At 41.1% G+C, this 25,123-nt stretch overlaps 3 protein-coding genes across 5 annotated transcripts; 2 read left to right on the forward strand and 1 right to left on the reverse strand.

Moving 5' to 3' along the window:
* Positions 1 to 288: 288 nt before the first annotated feature.
* On the forward strand, positions 289 to 8,305 carry LOC306708673 (ras-related protein Rab-5A). Of its 2 annotated transcripts, none has more exons than XM_079176564.1 (6): positions 289 to 431; positions 3,327 to 3,548; positions 3,917 to 4,068; positions 4,307 to 4,429; positions 4,693 to 4,786; positions 5,716 to 8,305. In XM_079176564.1, the coding sequence occupies exons 2-6, from the start codon at positions 3,383 to 3,385 to the stop codon at positions 5,829 to 5,831; spliced, it is 651 nt and encodes a 216-aa protein (XP_079032690.1). In that variant the 5' UTR covers positions 289 to 431; positions 3,327 to 3,382; the 3' UTR covers positions 5,832 to 8,305. The 2 variants fall into 2 exon arrangements, with proteins under 2 accessions (XP_079032690.1, XP_079032691.1); XM_079176565.1 differs by having other exon boundaries at positions 3,330 to 3,548.
* A 552-nt stretch (positions 8,306 to 8,857) lies between these two features.
* On the forward strand, positions 8,858 to 16,835 carry kat2b (K(lysine) acetyltransferase 2B). Its single transcript, XM_079176555.1, has 18 exons — positions 8,858 to 9,152; positions 10,216 to 10,342; positions 10,443 to 10,588; positions 10,690 to 10,776; positions 10,881 to 11,062; positions 11,157 to 11,348; positions 11,510 to 11,613; positions 11,719 to 11,844; positions 12,454 to 12,587; positions 12,957 to 13,165; positions 13,258 to 13,384; positions 13,477 to 13,587; positions 14,004 to 14,147; positions 14,242 to 14,356; positions 14,491 to 14,521; positions 14,633 to 14,696; positions 14,788 to 14,872; positions 15,320 to 16,835. Exons 1-18 carry the CDS (start codon positions 8,952 to 8,954, stop codon positions 15,511 to 15,513), a joined length of 2,379 nt encoding a protein of 792 aa, XP_079032681.1. The 5' UTR covers positions 8,858 to 8,951; the 3' UTR covers positions 15,514 to 16,835.
* A 1,326-nt stretch (positions 16,836 to 18,161) lies between these two features.
* On the reverse strand, positions 18,162 to 22,447 carry sgo1 (shugoshin 1). 2 transcript variants are annotated; one of them, XM_079176558.1, is made up of 10 exons: positions 22,354 to 22,447; positions 21,994 to 22,148; positions 21,599 to 21,792; positions 21,412 to 21,464; positions 21,249 to 21,313; positions 20,053 to 20,913; positions 19,826 to 19,951; positions 19,036 to 19,206; positions 18,586 to 18,775; positions 18,162 to 18,507 (listed from the first exon to the last, which is right to left on the reverse strand). In XM_079176558.1, exons 2-10 carry the CDS (start codon positions 22,136 to 22,138, stop codon positions 18,348 to 18,350), a joined length of 1,965 nt encoding a protein of 654 aa, XP_079032684.1. In that variant the 5' UTR covers positions 22,139 to 22,148; positions 22,354 to 22,447; the 3' UTR covers positions 18,162 to 18,347. The 2 variants fall into 2 exon arrangements, with proteins under 2 accessions (XP_079032684.1, XP_079032683.1); XM_079176557.1 differs by having other exon boundaries at positions 21,584 to 21,792.
* Between the last annotated feature and the right edge of the window lie 2,676 nt (positions 22,448 to 25,123).

Consider the following 25,123-nt stretch of genomic DNA (forward strand, 5'->3'; position numbering starts at 1 on the left):
TTATATTTATGGACACATCACAGTGTTCTTTGTCTCCCACCTCAGTTTTGTTCCTTTTTTATAAACGACATAAAGGCACATTTATATGAAATTCCGATATCAAATGTGGCTGTTTAACAATGCAATATTATCAAAATATATAATTGTGCAATACATGTTAAAAACGTAGGCGCAGTTGCTGTTATTGGTAACATCATCAGAAAGTCATTTCTGGAGCGCAGGCGTGCTGTGTGACGTGGCACGAGGGGGGCGGAAGAACTTGTTTGTGTTTTGGTTCTAAGGGGAAGTTGCGAGAAGAAAGAAAGAAAGGAGGAGACGTGACGGGGTTGTTGAAATTATTCTCTTGGTTTCCCAACACCACAGTGTCCCGGGCTCCTTGTGTAAATACTACAGCAGTGGTATTTAAAGTCCCAAACATCGTCGGCTCTCAGGTAGTGTACTTGACATGAATCTACGAGTTGTGGTGTCCAGCTGACGAGCTAACGCTCATCGGGCACTAACGTTAGCTAGCTCTGTGGCTAGCTGCCTCCAGCTAATGTCGGAGATGTTTGATAGCTAAGGGAATGCAGAAATGCAGGCCTTTGTCACATCTTACCGAGGACAACTGTTCCCCTCTCGTGTTGACGTGGTGCCGTTAGCAAGGTGCTAGTGAAGTCTGGGGGTTGCCAACAGTTGACTGTGTGACAGCTAACAGCTAACACTAAATGGTTGGAATCATGTCAGTGGGTGGAATGCTAATAGTGCTAGCAAGCTAACGTTGGTGCTTATTATTTGAGGGTTGTCTACTCCCCATTAAATAACTTAAGCAAACCAGCACAACGTCTACATTTGATAACGTTTTCTAGCCATACAACGATTATCTTGTTAACCCACCGTATTTGTTTTATGCGTCGTTGTTAGCTGAGCGGTTGGGAGGCTAACGCCAATGTTATTGTCCAGTTAAAAAGCTATGGCTGGCTAATTGCAAGTACGCTAAACCAACTAGCTAGACAAACAAAACATTCCGTCTGGGATCAAACCGATAACTGGCTCCAGCTAATAGGAGTAAAGTGTGTTTACAGTCAACTAACGCCAGTCAAATATTTAGTGAGCATTGCAGTGCGCAGCGTTTGTTGACAGTCCCTGTCGTGTGTCTCGGTAACCACAGCTGCTGTTTTTACGCAGCAGTTCCTAATGCATGTATGTTTTCTTCTTGCCTGCCTGCGTATAAAATTATTCTTGTCAAATAGTCTTGGTTGAAGGATAAATGTCGGACCTAAGTACCTCGGAAACGATCTCTCGGGTCACTTTCTTTTGCGTTTTATTCAAGTGGAAATTGTTATTCCTCCATTCCTGATTTTTTTGGTGTATTTTAAGACAGTGCTTTGACAGGTGTTTTTGATGAAAATCCCTCCATATGTTGTAAATAAATCAGCAGATCCTTTGGTATTGCAACATAAAAATAATGTCTGACCTTTCTGGCCTCAAACTCAACTATTGAGGCAATGAACACCCCACAGAGAACAATATAACTACTGTGCTTTACAAAGGTATTTGTTCTTTTGCATAGCCATTGCACTGTATTGCATATGTGAGTATGATGAGGTATCTGTATTTTTGTTAGTACCCATATTATCTATCTCCTGGATAAGGAATTGGTGGGGGGGGGGGGGGGGGGGGGGGGGGGGGGATTACACGGTGAAATAACTTTTGTGATTAGGGATAATATTCAACAGATCATGCTCGGGAATATTTTCTGCAAATCGGACATAGAACCCATTTACCTCTTGACAACAGCCATCTGTTGAACAAATTAGTCAGCAGTTCGATCCTAAGTAAGTTACTAAGCAATGCATGAATGTGTGGCATGTATCCATACAGAGTTTCTTCCAAGTGATGTGGGTGAGTGAACCTCTGGGATTCTTTACGTCTCCTTTGATTTATGGAATTGTATGTGGTTTTGGGAGCTTTTCCTCTTTCATAATGTCGTATGTAAAGGCAAGGAATGCTTACTTGTGTTTGTAACTGAATGTCAACAATGACAGTTATATTTAAATGCATGTTTGAGGTGCTTTCCCCATAGAGGTAATTGGCTGTATTGAAATGACTTAAATAAAACATTAATTTACCTTTTCATAACTGAAAGACAAAAAGTAAGGCGTTATAGCATACATTGTGAGCACATTTTGATTATATTTGAATTCAATCACAATGCATAATTTTAATGTAAACTTATTTATAGCTTTCAGTCGGAAAATTTGCAACATTTTCTCCTTTTGCAGTGAAAAAAGATGACTAATAGGATGCTACAAAAACTGCAGTGTTGTTGTGGAAGTTCTGCAGAAGCCAGCTGTATATATGAAATGACTTCTGCAAAACTTGTAAAATGCAAGATGTAGAAACCGTGTGATACTATGGGGCTAAAGCTTCAATTTTTAATTTGAAAGTAGGGGTGTGAAATGCATCACTTTCACTAGATTGGCTCTGTTTTCAGTTCACATGATTGTTATTGTCAGTTTGACAGGCGGGGCTAGAGACTATCCAAATGTATTAGTAATAGAAAAGAGAGCGTCACAAACTATGCTGCTGACTTTTTCTTGTGTTACTCCAGATAAATCCCAAAAATATGAATTAAGGACTTGACCAATAATCACTAAACTGATCCATTGTAATAAGGTGCTTAAAGTCGAGCCTCCATATTAAGTACTTGCAGTAGTACTACCACCCGTATATTAGTCTAGCTCTAGTTTGTATTATTTTATGGATTATTTTCAATTTCTTTTTTATTGATTTTTTTCTTATTTATTGCATGATCTTATTCTAAATAGACCACACATTGTCACTCCCCTTATTTGGCAAAGTACACTGATTTATTATTCTATAGTCTTGTTGAACTGCATCTAAACGTCTTAATGTTTGCATTCTGTTCTCCCAATGTTCTTCAGAATTCTAGAAATGCTCAATATCACATGTTCAGTAAGGCAAGCCAGTGAGAAGGCCACGGCTTAGACTTGTATACTGCACAGTTTGAGTAACATAGTCTGCACCTTGTTCACTTACGCCATGTAGATTGGTCTCGCTACTTTCTCCCAGTGTTAACGTGTTTAATGCATTTTATACATGTCACCCGTTGGCAGATCAAGCCAATATCTCTAATTCCCGCTGAATATTACCTTTATTTCTTGAAACCACCACTAACTTCTCGCACAAAATAATAACGCTCAGTAGGTTTTTGATTATTTTGTCTTTTTGCACAGAGTAATACTACATTTTTCTCTCACAAGTGTCTCGTTCAACACATCTTCATTACTCGTCCATGAACTCTTTCTTCTCTTGCTTTCTTGCAGCAGAAGTCCTGATAGTGAGGTTTGGCACACGGGACACCGGGGGATCTGACTAGGTCATGGCCAATCGGGGAGGAGCTACGAGACCCAATGGGCCCAATGCAGGGAACAAGATCTGTCAGTTTAAGCTGGTGCTCTTGGGGGAGTCAGCTGTTGGGAAGTCCAGCTTAGTGCTCCGCTTCGTCAAGGGTCAGTTCCATGAATTCCAGGAGAGCACGATAGGAGGTGAGTTTCATATCAACAAACCAGGCTATTGCTCATGAGCTGCCAGTTGGTTGTGATGCAATTATGTGATATTTATGACAGGTGCACTTCCTTAGAGCCAGTTGGGTGCTTTGCTATTGTAAAGTAAACCATTTTTATTTTATAGTCGGGATTATTACCATATTTGTAAAGTGAGTGACAAGTCATCTGTCTCTTTTTCACGTCAGCTGACATTTTGTTATATTATATTTGATATGTTTATCTCGCTTAATGGCAAAACGGACAATGCTTTGTTTTCTGTAATGTTTACACAGCATTATAAAACATATTGTGTGTAAATATTCATTATCTAGTACTCACTCACCCCTCACCTTATTCTGTCTTTTCAGCTGCCTTTCTCACCCAGACAGTGTGTTTAGATGACACAACGGTGAAGTTTGAGATCTGGGACACTGCAGGTCAGGAGCGTTACCACAGTTTGGCGCCCATGTATTACAGAGGAGCACAGGCAGCCATCGTGGTCTACGACATCACAAACGAGGCACGTTTATTCGCCGCTGACGAACGTCTTACGTCCTGCTTTCACTATTATAGTTGTACAGATGCTACTTACCATAATCATGCCCTCGAGATGGAATAAGATCACTTCAGAACGACAAGCTGTAGTTCAAATACAGCCAGTGGCCTCTATGAAAATGTCTGATTTTGAAAGGAAATCTCTTATGAAGTTACCGATCACATGAAGGTATTGACAGATTGCACTTCTTTTCTATTTGTAGGAGTCTTTTGCGCGGGCAAAGAACTGGGTGAAGGAGCTGCAACGACAAGCTAGCCCGAACATAGTCATCGCTCTGTCAGGCAACAAGGCTGACCTCGCCAGCAAGAGAGCTGTTGACTTCCAGGTCAGAGCAAACAAACAGCTGTCTTCACACTCAGTCTTAGCTTTTGCATTTCTTGTGAATACTGATCTACTACTTCTCCTCGTGGATATCTTGGTTTTGTCTTTGTTTGGTTTAATGTTATTACATCCAGAACATACACAACAAGTGATTAGTTCCATTAGTCTTCTCTACCAGGACTTGCCGTCTCTATACCACCATGTAATTGTTGTTTGTTGTCACTGATGTCATATTGAAAACTCCTGGTGTTGACGTTGTGTTGACAGGATGCCCAGTCCTACGCAGATGACAACAGCTTACTTTTCATGGAGACATCGGCCAAGACATCTATGAACGTGAATGAGATATTTATGGCTATTGGTGGGTAATTATTGACACTTTTATTCATAGATTTTGCCAGTGCTTTTCTAGAGTGGTACAGATATATATAGATGTATAGTGATACAAACAACCCGCGTTTCGGCGACTGATGCCTTTTTTTTTCTCGTCAATTTGGGCGACTTTTGTGAATAGTCCTGATCCGTACAGTTTTTTAAAGAATTGCATTGATTGCATATTCAGGGGACATCCTCATTATACGGGCTACTTCGGAAAACACCGGTGGCAGCAACATGACGATCTCGCTGTAAACGTTTATTTTATAAATCATTTAATTAAAAACTAATACATAGGCTCGATAACACATGGGATTAAAACATGTTCTTCCTGAAAATTACCTTGTTGTATTTCGTTGTATAAAAGTGCATTTCAGTTTCTAGTAAAACAGTATATCATCATTGTTGCATGTCTTGATAAACCTTTCAGTGAAAGTGTAATTACATAATAATAAATACGGTCAAAAATTCTAATCGGACAGAAATATACATTTATAAATATGAATAGCTATTTACAGACTGTGAGCTAAAACACACAAGAAGCCTAATTATGTTGCTTTTTTCTCTTTCTGAAAATATATAATGAAATGTGCTACTTAGCATCTGTCTTAATCTGAGTATATTAAATATAATTACCTATTTATTTAGCCATATAGCACAGGCCTTCATCGCATGTTTTTATGTTATTACGCTGCCTTTTTTCTACTCTGGGTTGCTCTCCTCCCCTTTTTAGTTTTTACCATACATGTGTTTGCATCACTGTATATACGTAGATAGGCAGGTATTAATGAATCCCACTGCTATTTGACATGATTTACATGAAGTTATTCCATTTGTAACTTATGCACCCTGCAAAATGAAACTTGCAGTCTCTTTTGTTGTTGTTCATTGTGTTGTTGTTTTTTTTCCCTACAGCAAAGAGATTGCCGAAGAGTGAGCCACAGGCACCAGGACCCAATAGCGGGCGGAACCGGGGAGTGGACCTGACAGAAGCTGCCCAGCCGGCCAAGGCTCCGTGCTGCAGCAACTAACGTGAAGAACGCCTTCCTGCAAACCAACCTGTAGAGCAGTAACTAATGCGGCAGATGCCCTGAATGCCACCGCATTAATGCAATGTGTTGTACTCTTATCTCCAATTCTCTGATCTGCGAAACGATGCCCTGTGCCCCCCCCCCCCCCCCCCCCCCACCCCACCCCTCTTCAAGTCAATGGTATTACACTGATCTCTCCACATGGCTTTGCCTCTTTCCCGCCATCATGGTTCTGCTGCTACCTGGTTAAGCCCCATAACAATTCTTTCCTACTTTCTGCTATCCAGCTTGTTACATCTATCAATTCTTATTGATAGATTAATGACAGCCGATACTAGAGACATTAGTGTTCCTTGCCTTCCATTGTCAACCTTCTTAACTTGTAGATGTGAGTTTCATTTAGAGGAAGTGGTTACTTCCCTGTTTTTGGGATACTTTAAGACTTTACTACTGCATTTCTAATACCAGTCTTCTGTTTGTTTTTTTTATTATTTTGTTACTTATTGTTTGCTATGGTAGCACACACCTATATACTTACATGGCCTAAAATAGAAAAACTAAAACCCTTTTGTCTGCGGTAGCACAGAAATTGGTTTATTAGAGAAGAGGTGGTGTATTCTTGTGAATCTAATAAAGATGGAAAGGCAGAGAGAGAGAGACACAAACCCTAAGCTCCACACCTCTCTGTCACTTGGACCCTTTTATCTTAAAGTTAGAAAACATTTGTGGACCGTAGTCCTTTTAGATTCTGCTGCCTGTCCATGTCTGTTCCCCCACTAAACCCTAAGTAGCACTAGTGAACATTATCTAAGGCTCCATTCTGGAGCCATGCCTGCTTCTAGCTGTCCCGAGTGGCATTGTGCAATGTTTCACAGTATTTACTCTGTGACTTGAGCGTCTGCAAGGACCAATGCAGCACAGCAAAAAAAACCCTGTTCCACCCGGCTTTCTCCACAACAAGGCACATGGCCCCTCTGAGGGACACATCAGTGTCACCATCTTCTGATGCAGTGTCCCTTCATACACCTTGTGTAGACCGTCCCTGTGGTTCTACCGGGGTCTCTTGGTTTCTGTCTTTGGATGATTTAGTGTATGCAGATTACCTTTCCCATTGTGTTAATATTGCTGGACCGCTGCTGGGTTTTGCGCCTGTTTAAAAAGCGACGGTGATGGTAGTGAGTTGGGAGTTGCAATATGTAAGGCTGCTTCATAATCACCTTTTGAATCATAATTGTTTGCCATCTTCTCTTGTTTAGGAAGTGCTTTAGACACAGTTGTGTGTCAGTGTGTATACAAACTGGGCCTGGGCTGGCTGGCTGGTGACAGATTTCATCCATAGACTCACACACACACACACACACACACACACACCCCGTGTGTGTGTGTTTGTGTTTGAACACATTTGCACATGAACACACACATTACATTGACTTCTTCGGTCTGAACTTAGACCTAAACATGATTGTACATAAGCGCGCACACACACACACACACACATGGTCTGTTACAACTCTCACTCACTTATGTTGAGAGCACTTTTTTTCTTGTCCCAATCTCACTATAATGTTACACATAGCAACACATGCACATGCACACAGGCATACATAAATACACACATACATGCATACATATATGTGATCAATAACTCTTTTTACAGGTCTTACTCATGCCTTGCACTAATGATGCTCATGAATATATCTTGACATAATTACAGCCAGTGTGATATAAATATATATATATAAATATAAATATATAAATAATATACTGTAAATAGGGTGTTGCAGTGTAGTCTACCTTTTTTCGATTTACCAGTGACGGGACTAATGCTTGCTAGAGGAGTTGTCTAGATAATCATTAAAAAATACTGTACAGTTAGCAGAAAAAAACAGCTACAATCTGGGTTTGGAGTTTTGTTGCTGTTCCTTTTTTCACACAAATGGTTAAATTATAATTAGTGGTGGTCTTATAAATGTATGTAGTGTTATTAACAAAAAATGAAATTGCATTTATTTAGTCGTCTGTCTTGTATCTTTTTCTCAAAAGAAAAAAAAAATAATATCCAAACATTTTGGTTTCTATTTTTTTAACATTATCTCTTTCTTGCATTTCACTAATTATTTTGTTGTTGTATAAGACTTGTCCAGCACTCTTCCCTGTTATTAGACCCGATCATCCAGAAACACTGGTTGTAGAAGCTCGAGAGGAGTCGGACACAAATACAATACGGATTGAGTAACCAACTGTCTGCCCCTTCATAACAATTCAGTAACCGTGTGACGATATTGTAGGAACAGTGTAACAACTATCAGCTGGCACGATGGTGATTCATGAATAAATGAATTAACAAATTATAAGGATGCAAATTGTATGTTCTTTTTTTGCCGTGAACACTTAATTGCAGCCAAAAACATTTAAATGCAAGCATTTTACAGTTCTGGTATGTAATGACCAAATAAACACTGAAATAAATGTGATCATTTATTATTGTAATCTTGCTGTGTGTATGATACTGTGATATTTTGTTCTTCTCAACTGTTTTCTTCTTCATGTTTGGTTATTGTAGGTCATGATTTACTGTTTATTTCTCCTCATCGCCTCTCAATTTGACATTAAATTGAGAAACACTTTTTTATTCTTTAGACATCGCCGACCTTTAACCATTTTTCTGCAATAATTGTCAGAATCTGATTAGATCCCATAATTTATTTCATTTAGGGCTTTTAAGTTATTGTTCCAACAATTTTGTATTTTTAATGATAATTGTAATACTAGTCTATACATGATTGGGTATTGGTATTCATTTCTTATGTTGCATGAAATTACCACTATTCACCAGACACTGTGTGCTCAGACATGGATCCGCGTGGCAATACACATTTCTTCTACTACATTTGACCTTGAAATTTTGCTACGAACAGTTGCATTTTGTGACCTCTCCTCTGTGAATTGTAGTGGATTTGGCCTATCCCGGTTGAGTCCCCTAGCGGAGGAAAATGGGCCTACAGTGAGAAATTGAAAATAAGGATGAGCGCCATGTCTGATCCTCCGCTTGTGGAATAGAGCTGACGGCAGAACGAATATTTCCCGGGCCGGGGGTCCCGTCGGGGTTCCGTGTGAATCATGGCCGACAGCGCTGGGATTCAGCAAGGTTCGCCGGCCATCGGGGCAGCGGGCCTGGTTCCGGCCGCTCCTGGAGCCGGGGGGACGGAAGGCTCCGGCGCCGCTGGAGGATCCGCACGTATCGCCGTGAAGAAGGCGCAACTCCGCTCTTCACCTCGGCCAAAGAAACTGGAAAAACTCGGAGTGTATTCATCCTGCAAAGTATGCTGTTTTTTTGCAGCTGGCTGTCTTTAAAACACAGCGGTTTGTTTATTCACAATGAATCGTATTTCACGGGTTTGGTTGCAATAGTTTACAAAATGCAAGCGCAGCAAAGGAAGCCATTGCCGCACTTCATTTTTTTTTTTTTCATTTTGCATGCACGAACCAATTATTGTAAGAGCGATATTAATAATCCAGTGGATGCAAGCGTTATTGTTGCAGGACTATAATGTAGGGGTCTTCCAGCTGTAAGTTGTCCACTGTATGTACAACGTTACTATGTTTCTGTCTAGGTGGGGGGTCGGTGAACGTAAACATTGGCTTGGCGCTGGTACTTGGGAGTAGCAGGCTGTGTGTACAAGGGCTGCATCCCAGTGTGTGTGTGTGTGTGCGCGCGCGGTCTCAGGCTTCCCACTGGAATGATACAATGCCCCCGTGCTGACTGTCAACGGCAGTGTTGAACAGAGAGGATTTTATTGTTTTTATGCAGTATATCTTCTGCAGAGAGGGACGGGGTCTTTGTTTTGACAGGGTGACAGCTGCTGGAGGGGCGGAGTTTGTTGTTGTTTCAGGCGCATGCGCAGTGTGGCAACACCGCCTGACGCTGACAGGCCTTCTCCCCCCACCTCCTGATATTATTCAAAGTTGGTCGTAACAAATCTATTATTCTGAGCGGCTTTGTCAAGTTTTGCTGCTAAGGCCCATTTACTGTATATTAAAATAATACATTACTAGGGAAATGTTTAGTGCCTGAGATATAGCCTACTGTTTACTTTAAAGGCACTGGTTAAAAAACAGATAAAGTATGCAAGTGACTGATAACAGCAACTCCACCTGACAGTCACAAAGCACCATAGCCAACTTTACAAACAACAAATAATTTCAATTTCGAAAAAACAATGAATCTATGCTTTTTTTTTTTCAATACAACTTCAGCGGGTTTTTTTTACTATTCACTAAATATGAATCATATGTTTCACAGATTAAAAAGGCGCTTCATTTGAAGTGGGTCTACCCTCATCTGTATTCCTGCCTGTACTCATTTACACTGTGTTTTTCCTAGGCTGAGGGAGCCTGTAAGTGTAACGGCTGGAAAAGTCAAAACCCCCCTCCTACACCCCCACGAACTGACCAGCAGTCCAGCACAGTCAACCTGCAGGAGCCTTGCCGGAGCTGCTCCCACACCTTGGGTATGTCAGCAAGTCTAGGAAAGAAGCTACAGCTGATAATACTACCAAACAGTACAGAGTATGGGATATACCATTTTAAAATGTATTCTGTCCTCCCTAGGTGATCATGTGACCCATCTAGAAAATGTTTCTGAGGAGGAAATGAACCGACTTTTAGGTATTGTCCTGGATGTGGAGTATCTCTACACATGTGTTCACAAAGAGGAGGATGCTGACACTAAACAGGTCTACTTTTCGCTCTTCAAAGTAAGCCTCGTGTTCTACAATCAAAATTTGCAAAAGCACAGGATTTTACAATTGTGTGCAAATGAAAATTTCTTCTCTCCCCTTTTCTGTGTATTCTTCAGCTGTTGAGGAAATCCATCCTACAGATGGGTAAACCGATGTTAGAAGCACAGGAGAGTCCTCCATTTGAAAAACCCAGCATCGAGCAGGTAACCACATGTCTACCATGTGCATCAACGGCAATAAAAAAACAACAGCACTATTGTTTCATCGCGTCTGCTTTCCCTTGTGTTTCTATTTTTGTTTCATAAAGGGGGTGAACAATTTTGTCCAGTACAAATTCAGCCACCTGCCCTCGAAGGAACGTCAAACCATAATGGAACTGGCAAAGATGTTTCTCAACCAAATCAACTACTGGCAGCTTGAAACGCCCTCTCAGAGACGACAGAGGGTTCTTAATGATGATGCAGCTGGATACAAAGCCAACTACACCAGGTAGCAGCACTACCAGATGTCCTGCCAGATATCCTGTTAACATGCGTCCCACCTGTTTACAGTCATAGTTATTCATCTGGTGTGCTCGTTATAGATGGCTCTGCTACTGCAATGTGCCTCAGTTCTGTGACAGTCTACCCCGGTACGAGACCACTCAGATCTTCGGCCGGACGCTGTTGCGTTCAGTGTTCACTGTGATGAGAAAGCAACTGCTGGAGCAGGCAAGACAGGAAAAGGACAAGTTGCCGCCGGAAAAACGCACACTCATCCTCACACACTTTCCCAAGTAAGAAAAAGAAACTCTTGAGATGAAATACAAAGGGATGCACCACAACGTTAATTATCCATTAAGACTAAAATATAGAGCCACTTGCTCATGCGCTACACATGCATGACAACCATCTTTGAAACAGTTAAATTGTGGTTGTTTTGTTTTGTTTGGCTCAGGTTCCTGTCCATGCTGGAGGAGGAGGTGTACAGCCATAGTTCTCCGATCTGGAGCCAAGACTTCTTGGCAGGAGCTTCAGGAGGGCAGATACCTATCCACACAGGTAACAGACACCCTCGCAGACACACTCTTCAAGCCATCTGTAGACACTGTAAGAACTGTCACTTGAGAAAATGATAATTAAAAAAATGTCTCTGTTGCTCTGTAGTTATCAGCGCGCCCCCTGTGGCCAGGCCATTGTACTACAGCACCAGCCCTGTGTCAGTGGACCCATCCACCTGCGGCAGTGTGAGTCCTGCCAGGAAAACAGCTTCTGCACTGGAGCCAAACCCAGGTATGACAGTCAAACCTGTAATTACTCATAGGATTACAATGATTCCACGTTATTACATGTCATCTCATAGTAAACAGTGGGCACTAGGGAAGAGTTAGCCTTGTGTTTTACATTTAAACCGTGTTTATGTGTTGTTGTGGCATTTGCACTTGAACCTCCTTAGGTAATAAAGATTCATGATTTCCATCCGACCCGCTTTAATTCTATCAATTGATTCAATTAAATCTTTTTTTATAATGGAATGTCCCAAAGTTTAAAATTAAGCATTTCCTCAAATACCTATTTGAAATCTTGGCCTTAAATCTGTATCAACAAACAGTGTTTACCCCGCAATGACATGTCAAAAAGGGGCCTATTGGAGATGAGCCCATAGTAAGCTAACCTTAAATGACAGGTAACTTCTTGTTTGTATTGTGATACAATACTGAACTGCTGAAGGTTTAAAAGAGACATTTAATGAGGAAGATAAACTAAGATAAAACTAAATTCACCCCGAAGGAAATTTCTGTGCAGCAGTTGCAAAACAAAGTGTGAAGAGTGCCAAAATATAGATTGCAAATATAAAAGTCTTAGATAGATACCTTCCTCTGTGTCCATGCACTATCACAGTTGGAGAAAAGCGTAAACCCACTGAGCCTCTCCCCCATGAGGAAAGCAAGAGACCTAGAGTAGTGGGTGACATCCCCGTGGAGCTCATCAATGAGGTCATGGCAACCATCACCGACCCTGCCGCCATTCCAGAGGTAACCAGCTCCCATTGACTTACAGTTAAGAGTTGGATGAAGAAAACACTTATCTTTATTGACATCAAACACATTTTTAGCCTAAAAATATTGTTATTCATTTGGCAGGAAATGTATGAGATAAAAAGAAGATGTTTTGACTACATTTGAGTATCTCCCTCCCGGCATTGCTTGATGCTGTTAATGATCTACTTGTAAGTCCAAGATCCAGGATAGTTTCAGAAACAGTGATGTGCAGTAGTGCGGAGTGGTGTATAGTGATCTGTTCACACTTAATGAAGACAATGTATATCAAGACCTCTGATAAGAGACAGTGATGAAAGGAACTAAAGGTGATTATCATTGTTTAACACCTTCCTTCCTGTGCAGACCAGTCTGCTGTCAGCTCACTCTGCACGCGATGAAGCTGCTCGTCTAGAGGAGCGCAGGGGCGTCATTGAGTTCCACGTTATTGGTAACTCCCTGAACCAGAAGCCCAATAGGAGGATCTTGATGTGGCTCGTCGGCCTCCAGAATGTGTTCTCTCACCAGCTGCCTCGCATGCCCAAGGAGTACATCACGCGGCTGGTCTTTGATCCGTGAGTGCAACCGTACTTAATCATCACATTCAGAGATGTGTTTGGATGTACATTTTGACTAAAATCTCTATTTTTTTTTGTTTTTTCAACAGGAAGCACAAGACGTTGTCACTTATCAAAGATGGCCGTGTGATCGGCGGGATCTGCTTTCGAATGTTTCCATCGCAGGGCTTTACGGAGATTGTCTTTTGTGCTGTCACCTCCAACGAACAGGTCAAGGTGAGAGCACGTTCTGTTTGTTAGCGTGGTGAATTCATGCTGTCTGATTGGTCAGCTTTGACCTTTGCCCTTTTTTGGCTGTGTGCTTGCAGGGTTATGGGACCCATTTAATGAACCACCTGAAGGAATATCACATAAAGCATGAAATCCTCAACTTCCTCACTTACGCTGATGAGTACGCCATTGGCTACTTCAAGAAGCAGGTAACATGTTGCGTCCATTAAAGTGCATGTAACATTCATGTAATGCTGCGGTGACTTTGGTCACATTCTCTTTCCCACTTTTCTACTGAACCGTGTCTACATAAAAAGCTTTAAATAATCTGCAAAAAGCAAAAAAAACATTTCAATTTAGACAATTTCACTTGTATCCAGTGTAAAAAAACCTGTTATTGAACTTTGCTATTTCTGATATTGCTGTATAAGTAGAATTACTATCACTTTGCAGCATTTGTACTGCTTTTCACTTACTTTTACTTTCATTTTTTGGTCTTTAAAGTATCATAAAGAATATAAATCAAGAATGAGATGAGGGATGCTTTGTAAGTGGGCTCATTTTTGTAATGGTACGATTCAGTGTATGTACAGCTTCAACAATACAGAAATATCTTCCCTCTCAGGGTTTCTCAAAGGACATCAAGGTTCCCAAGGCCAAATACGTGGGCTACATCAAGGACTATGAAGGAGCCACACTCATGGGCTGTGAACTCAACCCCAGCATTCCCTACACAGAGTTTTCTGTCATTATCAAGAAGCAGAAGGAGGTGTGTGTTTTTGCATTTAGATTGTTTTAATGCCTTCCTTTTCCGTTTTTCTTCCCTGCACTCACTACCTTTTATTCTCATCTGTCTCCCTCAGATCATCAAGAAGCTGATCGAGAGGAAGCAGGCTCAGATCAGAAAGGTCTATCCGGGGCTTTCCTGTTTTAAGGAAGGCGTTCGGCAGATTCCCATTGAGAGCATTCCTGGCATACGTACGTTACTCACAATATTGACTTCACAGTATGCAGTATATCTTTCTCTTACACTACGTTAGGTTTGTATTTAACATGTATGGATGTCTTTAGTATGATATATGAGGTTGATTTTAGTTTCTTTACATCAAAAGGTGAAACTGGCTGGAAGCCTGTGGGCAAAGGGTGAGTGTGACTCCTACTGTACAGGATTTGAATTTAGCAGAGTGCCATTGCTTCACCCAATGACTTGGGTTATTCATTTGATGATGTTTTCTGTTACTTACTGTATTTCAGGAAGGAAGTGAAGGACCCAGATCAATTGTACAGCACTCTGAAGACCATCCTCCAGCACGTGAAGGTGAGGATTAGGCACACACGTACCCATGATGCAGTGTTCTTTTAACACATACACACATTTTATTCTTACCCGACTGCTCGTAATGTCTTAGAGTCACCAGAATGCCTGGCCTTTCATGGAGCCAGTGAAGAAAACAGAGGCACCCGGGTATTACCAAGTAATTCGCTTCCCCATGGGTATGTACAGTATACAGTATGTGTCTGAAGTATAAGAGGATTTAATGTGGAACACACTTACCAATAGGCAGACCTAATTATTTACGATAATTAATTAAAACTGAGGCGTAAGACATTGCAGATGAGGTTCGAGGACACATCGTCAGGACAGATGCATACTGGGATTGAGGCCACTGTGTCCACTGGTTGAACGTTAGTCTCCACAGGAGGAAATGCTTAACCTTTCTATTTCTATTCGTGTACCATGCTCCACATTAATCGTCCTTTCAAAAATCGTTTGCACTTTTTTTTTTATTAGAATTTTTAGATCACAGCTCAGGTCTTTTGGAATAAGTACTTATAAATACTATGCATGTCCTTTGTGCATTAAGAGAAGAGCTCTTGGTTTGGTAGCGTACATATTCAATCAACGGTCAAAAACTCGAAATGCTTTTTTTTCCCTCACAGACCTTAAGACAATGAGCGAGCGTCTGAAGAGCAGGTACTACACGACGCGCAAGTTGTTCATGGCCGACATGCAGCGTATCTTCACCAACTGTCGGGAATACAACCCTCCAGAAAGCGAGTACTACAAGTGTGCCAATTTACTGGAGAAATTCTTCTACACCAAGATCAAAGAAGCAGGCCTCATCGAAAAGTAGAAGAGAGGACGAAGAAGTTTCTCCTCACCTTAACGAAAGATGAGACTATTCATGTTAAAGGTTAGGTTATGGGTCATGCAAAAGACAGCTGTACGCATGGAGAAGTGAAGAAGAACAGGACTACTGACTCTGGAGCGGTTAGGTTTCAGAAACACATATCTTAATTTAAAAGATGCGAACGGGTCTCAGATCAGCACTCTTTTGACGTTTGACGCATGCCAACCCAGATCCTGAATCAGTAGCTTAGACTGATATTAACACTGAAAGATGGGCCGTAAGGGAAGGCCTCATTGAAGGCATGCGAGACTGTTGCTGACATTAAGCAAAAGAAGCATTGTGTCTTTTTGTTTCATTACATATCCCAAAGTCCCATGGAAAAAACAGGGCAGTGGAATAGTGATATATTTTAACCAGGTCAGAAAACTTCCGTTATTATTTTTTTTTTTGTGGTAGACATTAAAAGGCAACAAAGATTGACAGCTGATTGGAGATTCACTCCCTCCATCTCTTCTCTCCTTTCTTTTCATATTTTCACGCCCTGCCTTTTTGAGTGTCTGCCTTTTCCTCTCAGTTGACTCAGGTAGAGTTGTGAAGCGCAGTAACCACATCTACATTGTATTACGTCATTACACAAGTGTTACCTGTGAGGAACGTGACTGAGAGTTCAGGTTTTTCCTGTCTATTTAACTTCGTTCCTGTGAGCGTGCCCGGCGTTAATGAGGTCAAAGCTTGTCTGTGATGAGTTCATCCTGCCAAAAGAGGAATACATACTTTAAATATGTACAGATTTGAATTATTTTAAAGCACTTATACCCACTGTATATTTTAAATGTGTATATAACATATATTTTCTGTTTCAGAACAAAAAAACAATCTTCTTTTCCCCCAATAAGCCACATAGGGCAGTTTGACTATCGAAATGCACTTTTATTAAGTATTTGTTCAAATATTTTTTTTCTTTTAAGAATTTGTTTTACGCTCAAATTACCGCTGTTCACTAAGGACTAAATCAATTACCTAGAGTTTATTCTTATTTATGTTCTGTAATTTAAAAGAATTATGCTTAAGACAAGGTCTTAATTTATTCTTTCTTATTTTTGTCCTGCAGATGGAGATTGATAACTTTATACTTTGGAGATATATGAAAAGATTGTGCAATACTATGTAGTTTTGCTGTTTTGTAAAAAAGTGTTTGTACTTTTCAAACTTTAGGAAAAAAATACATTTTGTAATATGTCTGGAAAATTATCTCATGCTCTTTGTACAACTGGTTTTAATGACATAGTATTAGCCTATTTTATAGACTGAATAAAACAGAAGTGAGGCTATTTTAGTGTCTTGTAATTTTTTCAACTCAAGGATCCTTCACCTGTTGCATTGTTTTTACTTGCAAACATGACACTTTATACTACTTTATTCTTTCATGTCTGGTAAGGGAAACTGTTCTAAAATAATTATAATTATGGTACAGTTTCCTTTTTATTTTTGTAAGATTTCAGACTTCAGACCAGGCGTACTCATGGTTTCCCTTACCAGACATGTCAAATAGACATTCTATACTATGTTATACAAAGTCATAGTAGTTAAAAAAAAAAAAGTTATAAAAGTCAAATAGCATGTCGAAAGAAATCATGAAAAAGTCATAGTGTAACATGTCATAGTCATAGTATAGCAGGGGTATTCAATTAAATGTATATATATATATATATATATATATATATATATATATTTATATATTCATTTGTTTATAGACCTACATATGGGCAAATATGTTTTAATGGTCTATGGGTGGAATTGATTTCTGATGATTATTGTACATTTGTAGCCTTTTTCATTTCAATTAAAAGGGAAAGTCCTTTAAGTCTCCTCAAGGCGCTTGTCCTGATCTTACATTAGAGAATAATACCAAAGTAAAGTAGCGAGTTTGAGGAAAGTTTAACAGCTTGTGTGCCATCGGAGGCTCATGTCCGATGGCCGCATCAAGATGCACCGCACATGAAGACACACAAACGTTCTAGTAGCTGCATATCTGACGGAGATCTGTTTCCATTACTCTATATAGCATAGCATGCCAAAAAACTGTATCGCTAGGTAGTTAAACAACTGGGCACAAAGGGACCTTCACATTATTATCAAGCAGCAGTCGGTCAGTGAGCGGGCAAACAGTTGTTTTCAGATGTCGTCAAATCAGACAGGCTTCCATAAATAAACTACACAGAATCCCACCACTTGCCTGCACAATGATTAAATGCCTGCAGTGCGAACCTAAGCTTACAACCTCTTCACAGATACAAATTGTTAAAACAAGCTGAAACATTTTATCTCAAAAACAATTAAATACAATTAAGGGCCTTAAATGTCACTAACTTGATTTATAAACTTTTATACATTTAAGACCCAGCGGACACCCTGACTTCATTGTCACGCTACTACAGACATTAATATAAACTTGTATATAGTTGAAAAAGAGAAAATTAAGAAGCATAATTTATTGTCACATAATACAGTAGAATATTATAATTGAGGAAACATTCAAATATATCAAATGACAATAATATGAAGTAATTCAGGATATAATAAAATAGAAGATGCTGACAAATAGAATTAGCCATCTTCATAAAATAACCATTAATACATGTACATAGAGATCACGAGGAGAGAAGAAAGACTTTAGCTTTGCAGCCAACAAATAAGATCTACTGATCACAGTTTTGTATCAAATAAAAGAAAATAGAACCTTGAGAGTTAAAAAAAAACAAAATGACCACTTGTCAAACCTAAGAAATCACATTAAAACGGACAATACCAGCCAACACTCAACAAGGTAGCTGCCTTCAGCGGCATCCAACAAATGACTCATTGTATTTATCAAATGGCTGCTGGCTGCTAACTGAATTCCTTGATTTCGGCACAGACCTCCTGCCAGACTTCTGCTTGAAAATAGGAGAGCGGAGGAACTGCACGTCTGTGAACTTGTCTCCACGCCGAAGTTTCCTGTCAACACCACAATGTAATTGTTGGAACACATCTGAAATCGTTTACACTAACAGCCGCATCAATATGCAAACTTACGCATTTAGCGTGGGCTCCTTGTAGTCCACCACCATGGTGCAGCGCCGCTTGCGAGCAGGAACCGGGGTGGCGCATCGGGCATCAGAGGGCCGTGAGCCGCCGTGGGAGAATTTGCGATAGGCTGCAGGGGACAGATTGGTCACATCACACAGACTCAAGCCCCGCCCCGCTGTCCTTACACCAAGCCCACCTGTGGAAACGTGATGAAAGATGTGACCCAAAAGCAAGAAAAAAATGAAAACAGGGGTGTGCATTCATGTGCGCGCACGAGTGAGCAACTCAAAAAGACATTGCCAGGAAGACTGGAATGCATCGAGAAGTGACAAAGCGATGAAGACGAGATCCGGCAAAAGCCTCCCGTGTGCCCACTGATGCGACAAGGCTGTTGTCTTTAAGCAGTCGTACTGTGAGATTGTACAAGCACATTTAATAAGTGACAAGTAAACGTACGCTTCTTGCACATCTTGATCCTCTGGGGTGTTTGGTGAGGTAAAAGAGGAGGAGCTTCACCAGAGGAATCGCCAAAATTAGACAGGACATTGTCTATTCTCATCATCTCCACTTCAACCAGAGGGCTGACAGGCAGCAAACAATCCTTCTCCTTAACCCCTCTTGGAGGCTCTGAAAGACCAGGATGAACAAACAAGTTACGACAAGCAAAAACAGACACTCGTGTGCAAAAGAGAGCCATGAAACAATTCGCTAAACAATTTAACGGCACATCTTTGTAAAAGATCATACGAGAGAGTCGAGGGTAACACCAAGAAAGATTTTTTGGGTTGCACTTAAGAGGGCTGAGCCTCAGGGAAGTTGAAAACATCGTGCAGGAAAAGAAGAAAAAATGTATAATGTGCGATACATTTTGTCACTTTTATGAGATTAATTTGTTGCTGCAGACCAAAATTAATTAATTCAGCAGGAATATGGACTAAAACCTCCTAGTCTGGCTGGCCAACCTGGATGTCTATAAAGTCTCTATAGACACTTCCGGTTCCCTCATCTTCCCTGAAAAAAAGGTTCTATGGTTTGCACAGGCTTGAGATATTAAAATGTTTCGCTCTACGATATAAAACACATCAGTAAACACCCCTTAAATAAGGCGGTTACTAATAAAGTGGCTAAATGGGACTAGAAAACGTCATCACGCCATCTAGTTCGACTTTGCGTATACTCACGCTCATGCATTACAACCCGAGAGCTATAACTCTAATGCTCAACGTGTTCCTGACCATTTACTCACCGTGGTGATTCTCCTGACTCAACACCGCTGGGTCAGGACTGTTAGAGAAGCTAGAGTCTGGCGAGTGATGAGCTTCTGTCTTTTCAGGCTCTACAGCCTTAGGACTTGACTCCTCATCTCTAAAGACTACAAAACACAAAATAGTTCATTAAATTGTTTAACTACAACCACCTTAACTCAAATAAACCACAAATCAAACATCAAGATCAACGGACCCAAAAGCTCACCAGAGATCCCTTGTTTTGGGGGGATGATTTCTTTCTGTCGGACGACTTTAGAGCGCCGGCCTCCGCGAGTGGTGATCACTTTGGTCTTGTCAGGGGAAGCCTGTGCCCGTCTGGTCTTCTGAGGGACATAAAGGCTGTCCTCCGATTCAGAAGCCGGTGACGACGACGAGCTGGATTCAATCGGTTTGGAAACCACATTTGTAGCCTCCGTTTGAGGAGTCTCTTCGCCGACGGGCGTGGACGACTGGTTGTCCTCTGCCTTGGCCCTAAACGGTGTGAGGTGAACCGCCTCCTCGCAATCAAAGTCAAATGTGTCATTAAATCCCAGTGAGCTGTTGAGCTTATTGCCCTGTGACGGAATCGCTGTTTGGGCCCGTGTGGCTGACCGGTCCCGACTCTTGGAGCGAGTTCTGGGTTTGTGATTCTCCCACGGTTTCTTCAATGGGGCCCGGTCTGGTTTGCGGCCTCTCTCTGCTTTCTGTGGAGCAGGTTCTGGTTTGGTTCGGGGCTGCTGCTGCTGCTGGGCTTTTTTTCTGCTGGGCCGCTGCTGGTTGTTGCCGTTTTTGGGCGGGGCAGGTTCAGGAGTAGAATGGAGAAAATCCTCAGTTCCAACGGGGTCCACTAAATCCGTTTCTGCTCCTCGCTGTGGCTGATTTCTACTTTCACGGTCACTGCGAATAGGACTTGCTATCAAAGCACCCAAGCCTGTGATGGGGTCACCCTCGCTCAACGACTTCCTTTCTTGCACACGCTCAGACCTCCTCCTGCTTCTTCTATCTGCATGGCGACGTCTCACACCCACCGTAGATGGCAGCACCATCTGCCTGTCAGATTGTGTGTTCTTTTCAGAAAGCGGAAGGTCTGTGAAAAAAAAAAAACATTGTCATTATAACAGTTTAGTTTTTTTTGGATACATGCAATAGTTTATTAAAACAGTGAGACCAGTACACAATAGCTGTCATGTCATTTTGTAAAATTAGTCAACTAGGTGATCTGAAGAATAGCCAATATTTAAATGTGTTCTGTTTATCAGTCTACAAATAAGACTCCTGGCAGAATGCCTCACAATTAGTTTCAGTACTTAACTAACAAAATGGTATAAAAGTACTCAGCTGACAATAAATTAACAATTCTGGCTAATCCGTAACATTAATATTAAGAGTAGCAGTAGTGTTGGTGTATATATATATATATACCTGCACAAATTGGTGAGGATTTGCACACAATGGGTGTATCAAGGTTCTGGCTGGACCGCTTTCTCCTGTAAATTGAGAGGTAATAGATCCCGATAGTCATAAATCTCAGAATAAGGGATGTCATCAAAGTTTATGCGATTCAGTTTTGTTTACAAAAAGTTACCTTGCCGAATCCACATGGTGATTGGGTTCCACAAGGACGTTTGGAGCTTTATTCTAAATCAACACAGAAATAAATAAAAAATATAATTTCGTTTACGAAGGCACACAGTAACATCGGAATAATGAGTTAGTTGATCAACAAAGAACAGATCACACAGGTCTCCTCGTTGTACCTCTGTAGCACTCACTGCGAGAGCCTCCTGCTCTTTGAGCTTCTTCTTGAACAGAAGTAGGTGAAGAAACAGTGCCTGTTGCTCCCTTTTCAGCTGCAGGATCACTGCATTAGCCTGTCTCCCCTTTTCCTTCTCAGCCTGCAGGGCAACAGCCAGCTCCTTGTTGTTCAGCTGGACACCCTTCAGGATGGTGTGAATGGAGTTAACCACTGGGAGAAAACACGGGATGGATGTCATTTGCTTGTTTAGGGTAAAACACCATCTGCATTTCAACATCTCTCCTGCATCTGACAATGTCATGGTATTGGCAATGCCAAGTACTAGTATGCTACATAATTGTGGGGAAAGTCCTACACGTCATCTAAGCTGTGATTGTTAAAGCGATAGATAAGCATGGCCCACTTCCTTACCACTGCTGTTGTTTATCAGTTTGGACCGTACTCTTCTGGGGGCTGAAGCACGAGCCAGCCGTTTGTTCCTCTTTTCCTTCATCCTGTCCTTAATGTCCTCCAGACTCTGCTGGAAGGACTTCTTCTGGACCCGTTCTTTCGCCATGGCTCAGGATCTGTGATTAGTTCAAATGTTTTCCTGGCGTTAGCCAATTGATCAACAGCGTAGCCTGCCGATATACCTCAGCAAAACAAACGACTAAGCTAATGTGCTAACTAGGTTAGCATGCTATTTAACGTTCACGTATGTGTCGATATAACAATGTCTACCGTAGTTGTAGGCTGGCGTCATGTTTGAAAGCAACCTAAAAGTCAACTTACCGACACGTGCAAACCACCAGGCTATTTGGTGTGTAGCAAAATGCGTTGGTGACTCAAGTTATTTAGCAACACAATCCATTTCAGGACATCACATCCGACTCTCTGCTCCCCGCAGGTTGACTTTCGAATTTTGAGCCGCGGCTGTTGATTGGTGGGAATTTGAAACAACGTCACTTCCTTTGAGCGAAACTACCGTGCGCTAGATGGCGCTAATGTATAGCAACACAAATAAAGAATGTACATTATCTTGCTCAGTTAAAGAGGTGTAACTGATTTGGTATTCATTATTCGTCTGCATATTCTGATTCTTTGAGAATAAACAGTAAACCACCACATAGCACATCAAGTATCTAATTATACTTAATGTCGGTTCAATCAGCATGTTTTCACCTGTTCTCCTGTCTGTCTCTCTGTTTGTCTGTGGGAGGCAAACAAAGCAAAGTGGAGAACACTGACCACTTGGAAAGTGGAGGTCAGCTATAGTAAATGTCTTTCTTTACATTTTCTTTGTAATAATTCAGATAAGTACTCATCAGGGTCAGGCTCATTCAGCCCAAAAAAATCACTAATTGGGTATAATTGTATTAATCTGAGAAGCCCACTGCAATGTTATATTCCTTTAGGTTTTTCAGAAACTCTTTCAAAAGTAGATTAAACAGTAGCTCAGAAAGCAAGTAAATTATTAGATGAATGCACATTTTTGAGCCAGTTTGTCTTATGACACTATGCTCCAGTGTCCAGCCTTCTGTGTTGTTTAATATATTATTTTTGTTCACATAGGGCATACAGTACACTTGCCTTAATGCATACACACAGCTTTCTTAAAGCCACCCTGCTTCCATGCCGAAAGTAGGCTACCCATTCCTTCCCTTCTCAGGTTTTGTTCAATAAATGTTCTGTAAATATTGGATTACACTGAATACCTCATCATGATCCCATTTAATTTCCCAACTCAACGTCAAACAGGCATGTATTACTTGGCAGAGTAAAGGGCATTGCAGCTAATGTAACATCCATTTGGACCTTCTGTCAGTGAGAATCCAAGAAAGTGTCTGTGACAGCCACCTGAATGGCATATTGAGGCTACAGGAGGGGTTTGGTAAAGCTTGGGTGTTGTCAGTGTCACCAGCTGAAAACAAATGACTTCAACAGGGCGCTTCAGCTGTGAAACAGGCCTGTACTTTCAGCATACAGACAGCTCTTGATTGAGCTGACTTTTCTCACAAATATTTGACGCTTTGTATGCTCTCAGTGGAAATTTACCGTATTGCGTTTGTAAGGTTATGTAGCAGTTAAGTGAACTAAATTTAGACAATTTTATTACAGTTGAAAATCCCTAAACTGAAGCTAACGGTTTTTTTTAGTAACACTTTTAGTATGGTTTAGGGGTCTGAGTAATGACTCACTGTTTTAATAATAACATCACTTCTGTTTTCCAAAAATGTGTGTTATTCTTGCAAAAAGCCAGTCAATTTTACAGCTGTTGCCTTACAGCAGGGAAATAATGAGTGGTGTAATTTGTGTGTGAGAGTGTGTTTTGGGAGTCTGTATTAAAAAGAAAGAGAGAGAGAAAGAGAAGACAGGCGGATAGACAGCCAGAGAGACTCCAGGTTTTAGCTCAGCTTGCTTTAATGGACAAATCCATCACACAGTCATTTTCATGCCACCCCTGACTATTCACGTGTCAAGATGACTGGAGAGAAACGTGTTATCACAGGTACAGCAAAAGGACAGAATAACTGATTAAAATTGACAGAGCATTGTGGCAGCCAGAGGAATGTAGGCACATGAGCATCAATACTGATGAATGCATTGCCTTTTTTAGTGCAACAGAAGCCAGTGCAAGTTTATTTATCTACTGACGTGATGCACTGGTATCATTATTAAGAGAAAATAAACATCTCTGTCTGGTCACATCTTCAGCTCACCCATCTCTGTCCAGACGCCAATGAAGAGATCATCTGCTTCATGAAAAGTAATATCTCTAATCTGTGCACTCGCCTCAGCTGGGGCCAAGAACACACAGCCCTTTTAATATGGAAAATATGACTATAGTGCCATACTCTACTATACTAATGAAATCATAACACAGATTGTGTGATCAACCCCAAAATCAACCTTTAAGACAGAAGAAGCTCAGGTAAGATTATGACTTGTTTTATGGATCTTAGATTGATGGAAAACTACAGAAAAGATAATCCGGAAGCCAACTACATCTTAAGCAATCCGATCAGTGTTAGATCATAGAGTCTGTCTTCCAAAGTACCCTTTCAAACCCACACTAGAACAAAATGAATCAACTGATTAAGAAGCACAATAGTTAAAGGGAATAACTCGTCACTGGATACAGTGAGTACTATAACTGGAACATCCCACAATGCATTTCAGTATTGCAGAGGACCTCTGATATGAACATTCTTCTCTCTATGGGTGTGGGCAATGTCAGACTGCATTGCAAACCAACTAAACTGAAGCAGCACTCTTTTTACCACCGCAGCCCTTTGAAAGCGGCACTGAGCACCAGACACACAATCAACGCTCTGTGTGGTGCAGCTTGGTCATTATGCTTTACAGCCTGCTCTTGAATACCCTGCTGAGCCATTTGCTTTACAGCCTACATCTCCTCCGTTTACTGATCTATTGCTCCCCGCCATGCAGCTGCACTGCCTCCGCAGTACCAGAAAGCCTTACAGGGACTAAACAAATCCTGGCTGGTGCTGCAAGAGCAACAATCGCTACCGAGGAGAAAAACTTGAACTGACGGCTGTGT

Source organism: Pholis gunnellus (assembly GCF_910591455.1).
Source record: "Pholis gunnellus genome assembly, chromosome: 16".
Taxonomy (NCBI): Eukaryota; Metazoa; Chordata; class Actinopteri; order Perciformes; family Pholidae; genus Pholis; species Pholis gunnellus.

Excerpts from the sequence above, each read along its gene's own strand:
- sgo1 (XM_079176557.1), bottom strand. The coding sequence starts at position 22,138 with ATGGCGAAAGAACGGGTCCAGAAGAAGTCCTTCCAGCAGAGTCTGGAG. Across the intron at positions 21,465-21,583 it reads TCGCAGTGAGTGCTACAGAG|AATAAAGCTCCAAACGTCCT; the intron begins GTACAACGAGGA and ends GTGTTGATTTAG. Across the intron at positions 21,314-21,411 it reads CACCATGTGGATTCGGCAAG|GAGAAAGCGGTCCAGCCAGA; the intron begins GTAACTTTTTGT and ends CTCAATTTACAG.
- kat2b (XM_079176555.1), top strand. The coding sequence starts at position 8,952 with ATGGCCGACAGCGCTGGGATTCAGCAAGGTTCGCCGGCCATCGGGGCA. Across the intron at positions 11,614-11,718 it reads GCAGATACCTATCCACACAG|TTATCAGCGCGCCCCCTGTG; the intron begins GTAACAGACACC and ends GTTGCTCTGTAG. Across the intron at positions 13,166-13,257 it reads ACGCGGCTGGTCTTTGATCC|GAAGCACAAGACGTTGTCAC; the intron begins GTGAGTGCAACC and ends TTTTTTCAACAG.
- LOC306708673 (XM_079176564.1), top strand. The coding sequence starts at position 3,383 with ATGGCCAATCGGGGAGGAGCTACGAGACCCAATGGGCCCAATGCAGGG. Across the intron at positions 4,430-4,692 it reads AGAGAGCTGTTGACTTCCAG|GATGCCCAGTCCTACGCAGA; the intron begins GTCAGAGCAAAC and ends TTGTGTTGACAG. Across the intron at positions 4,787-5,715 it reads TGAGATATTTATGGCTATTG|CAAAGAGATTGCCGAAGAGT; the intron begins GTGGGTAATTAT and ends TTTTCCCTACAG.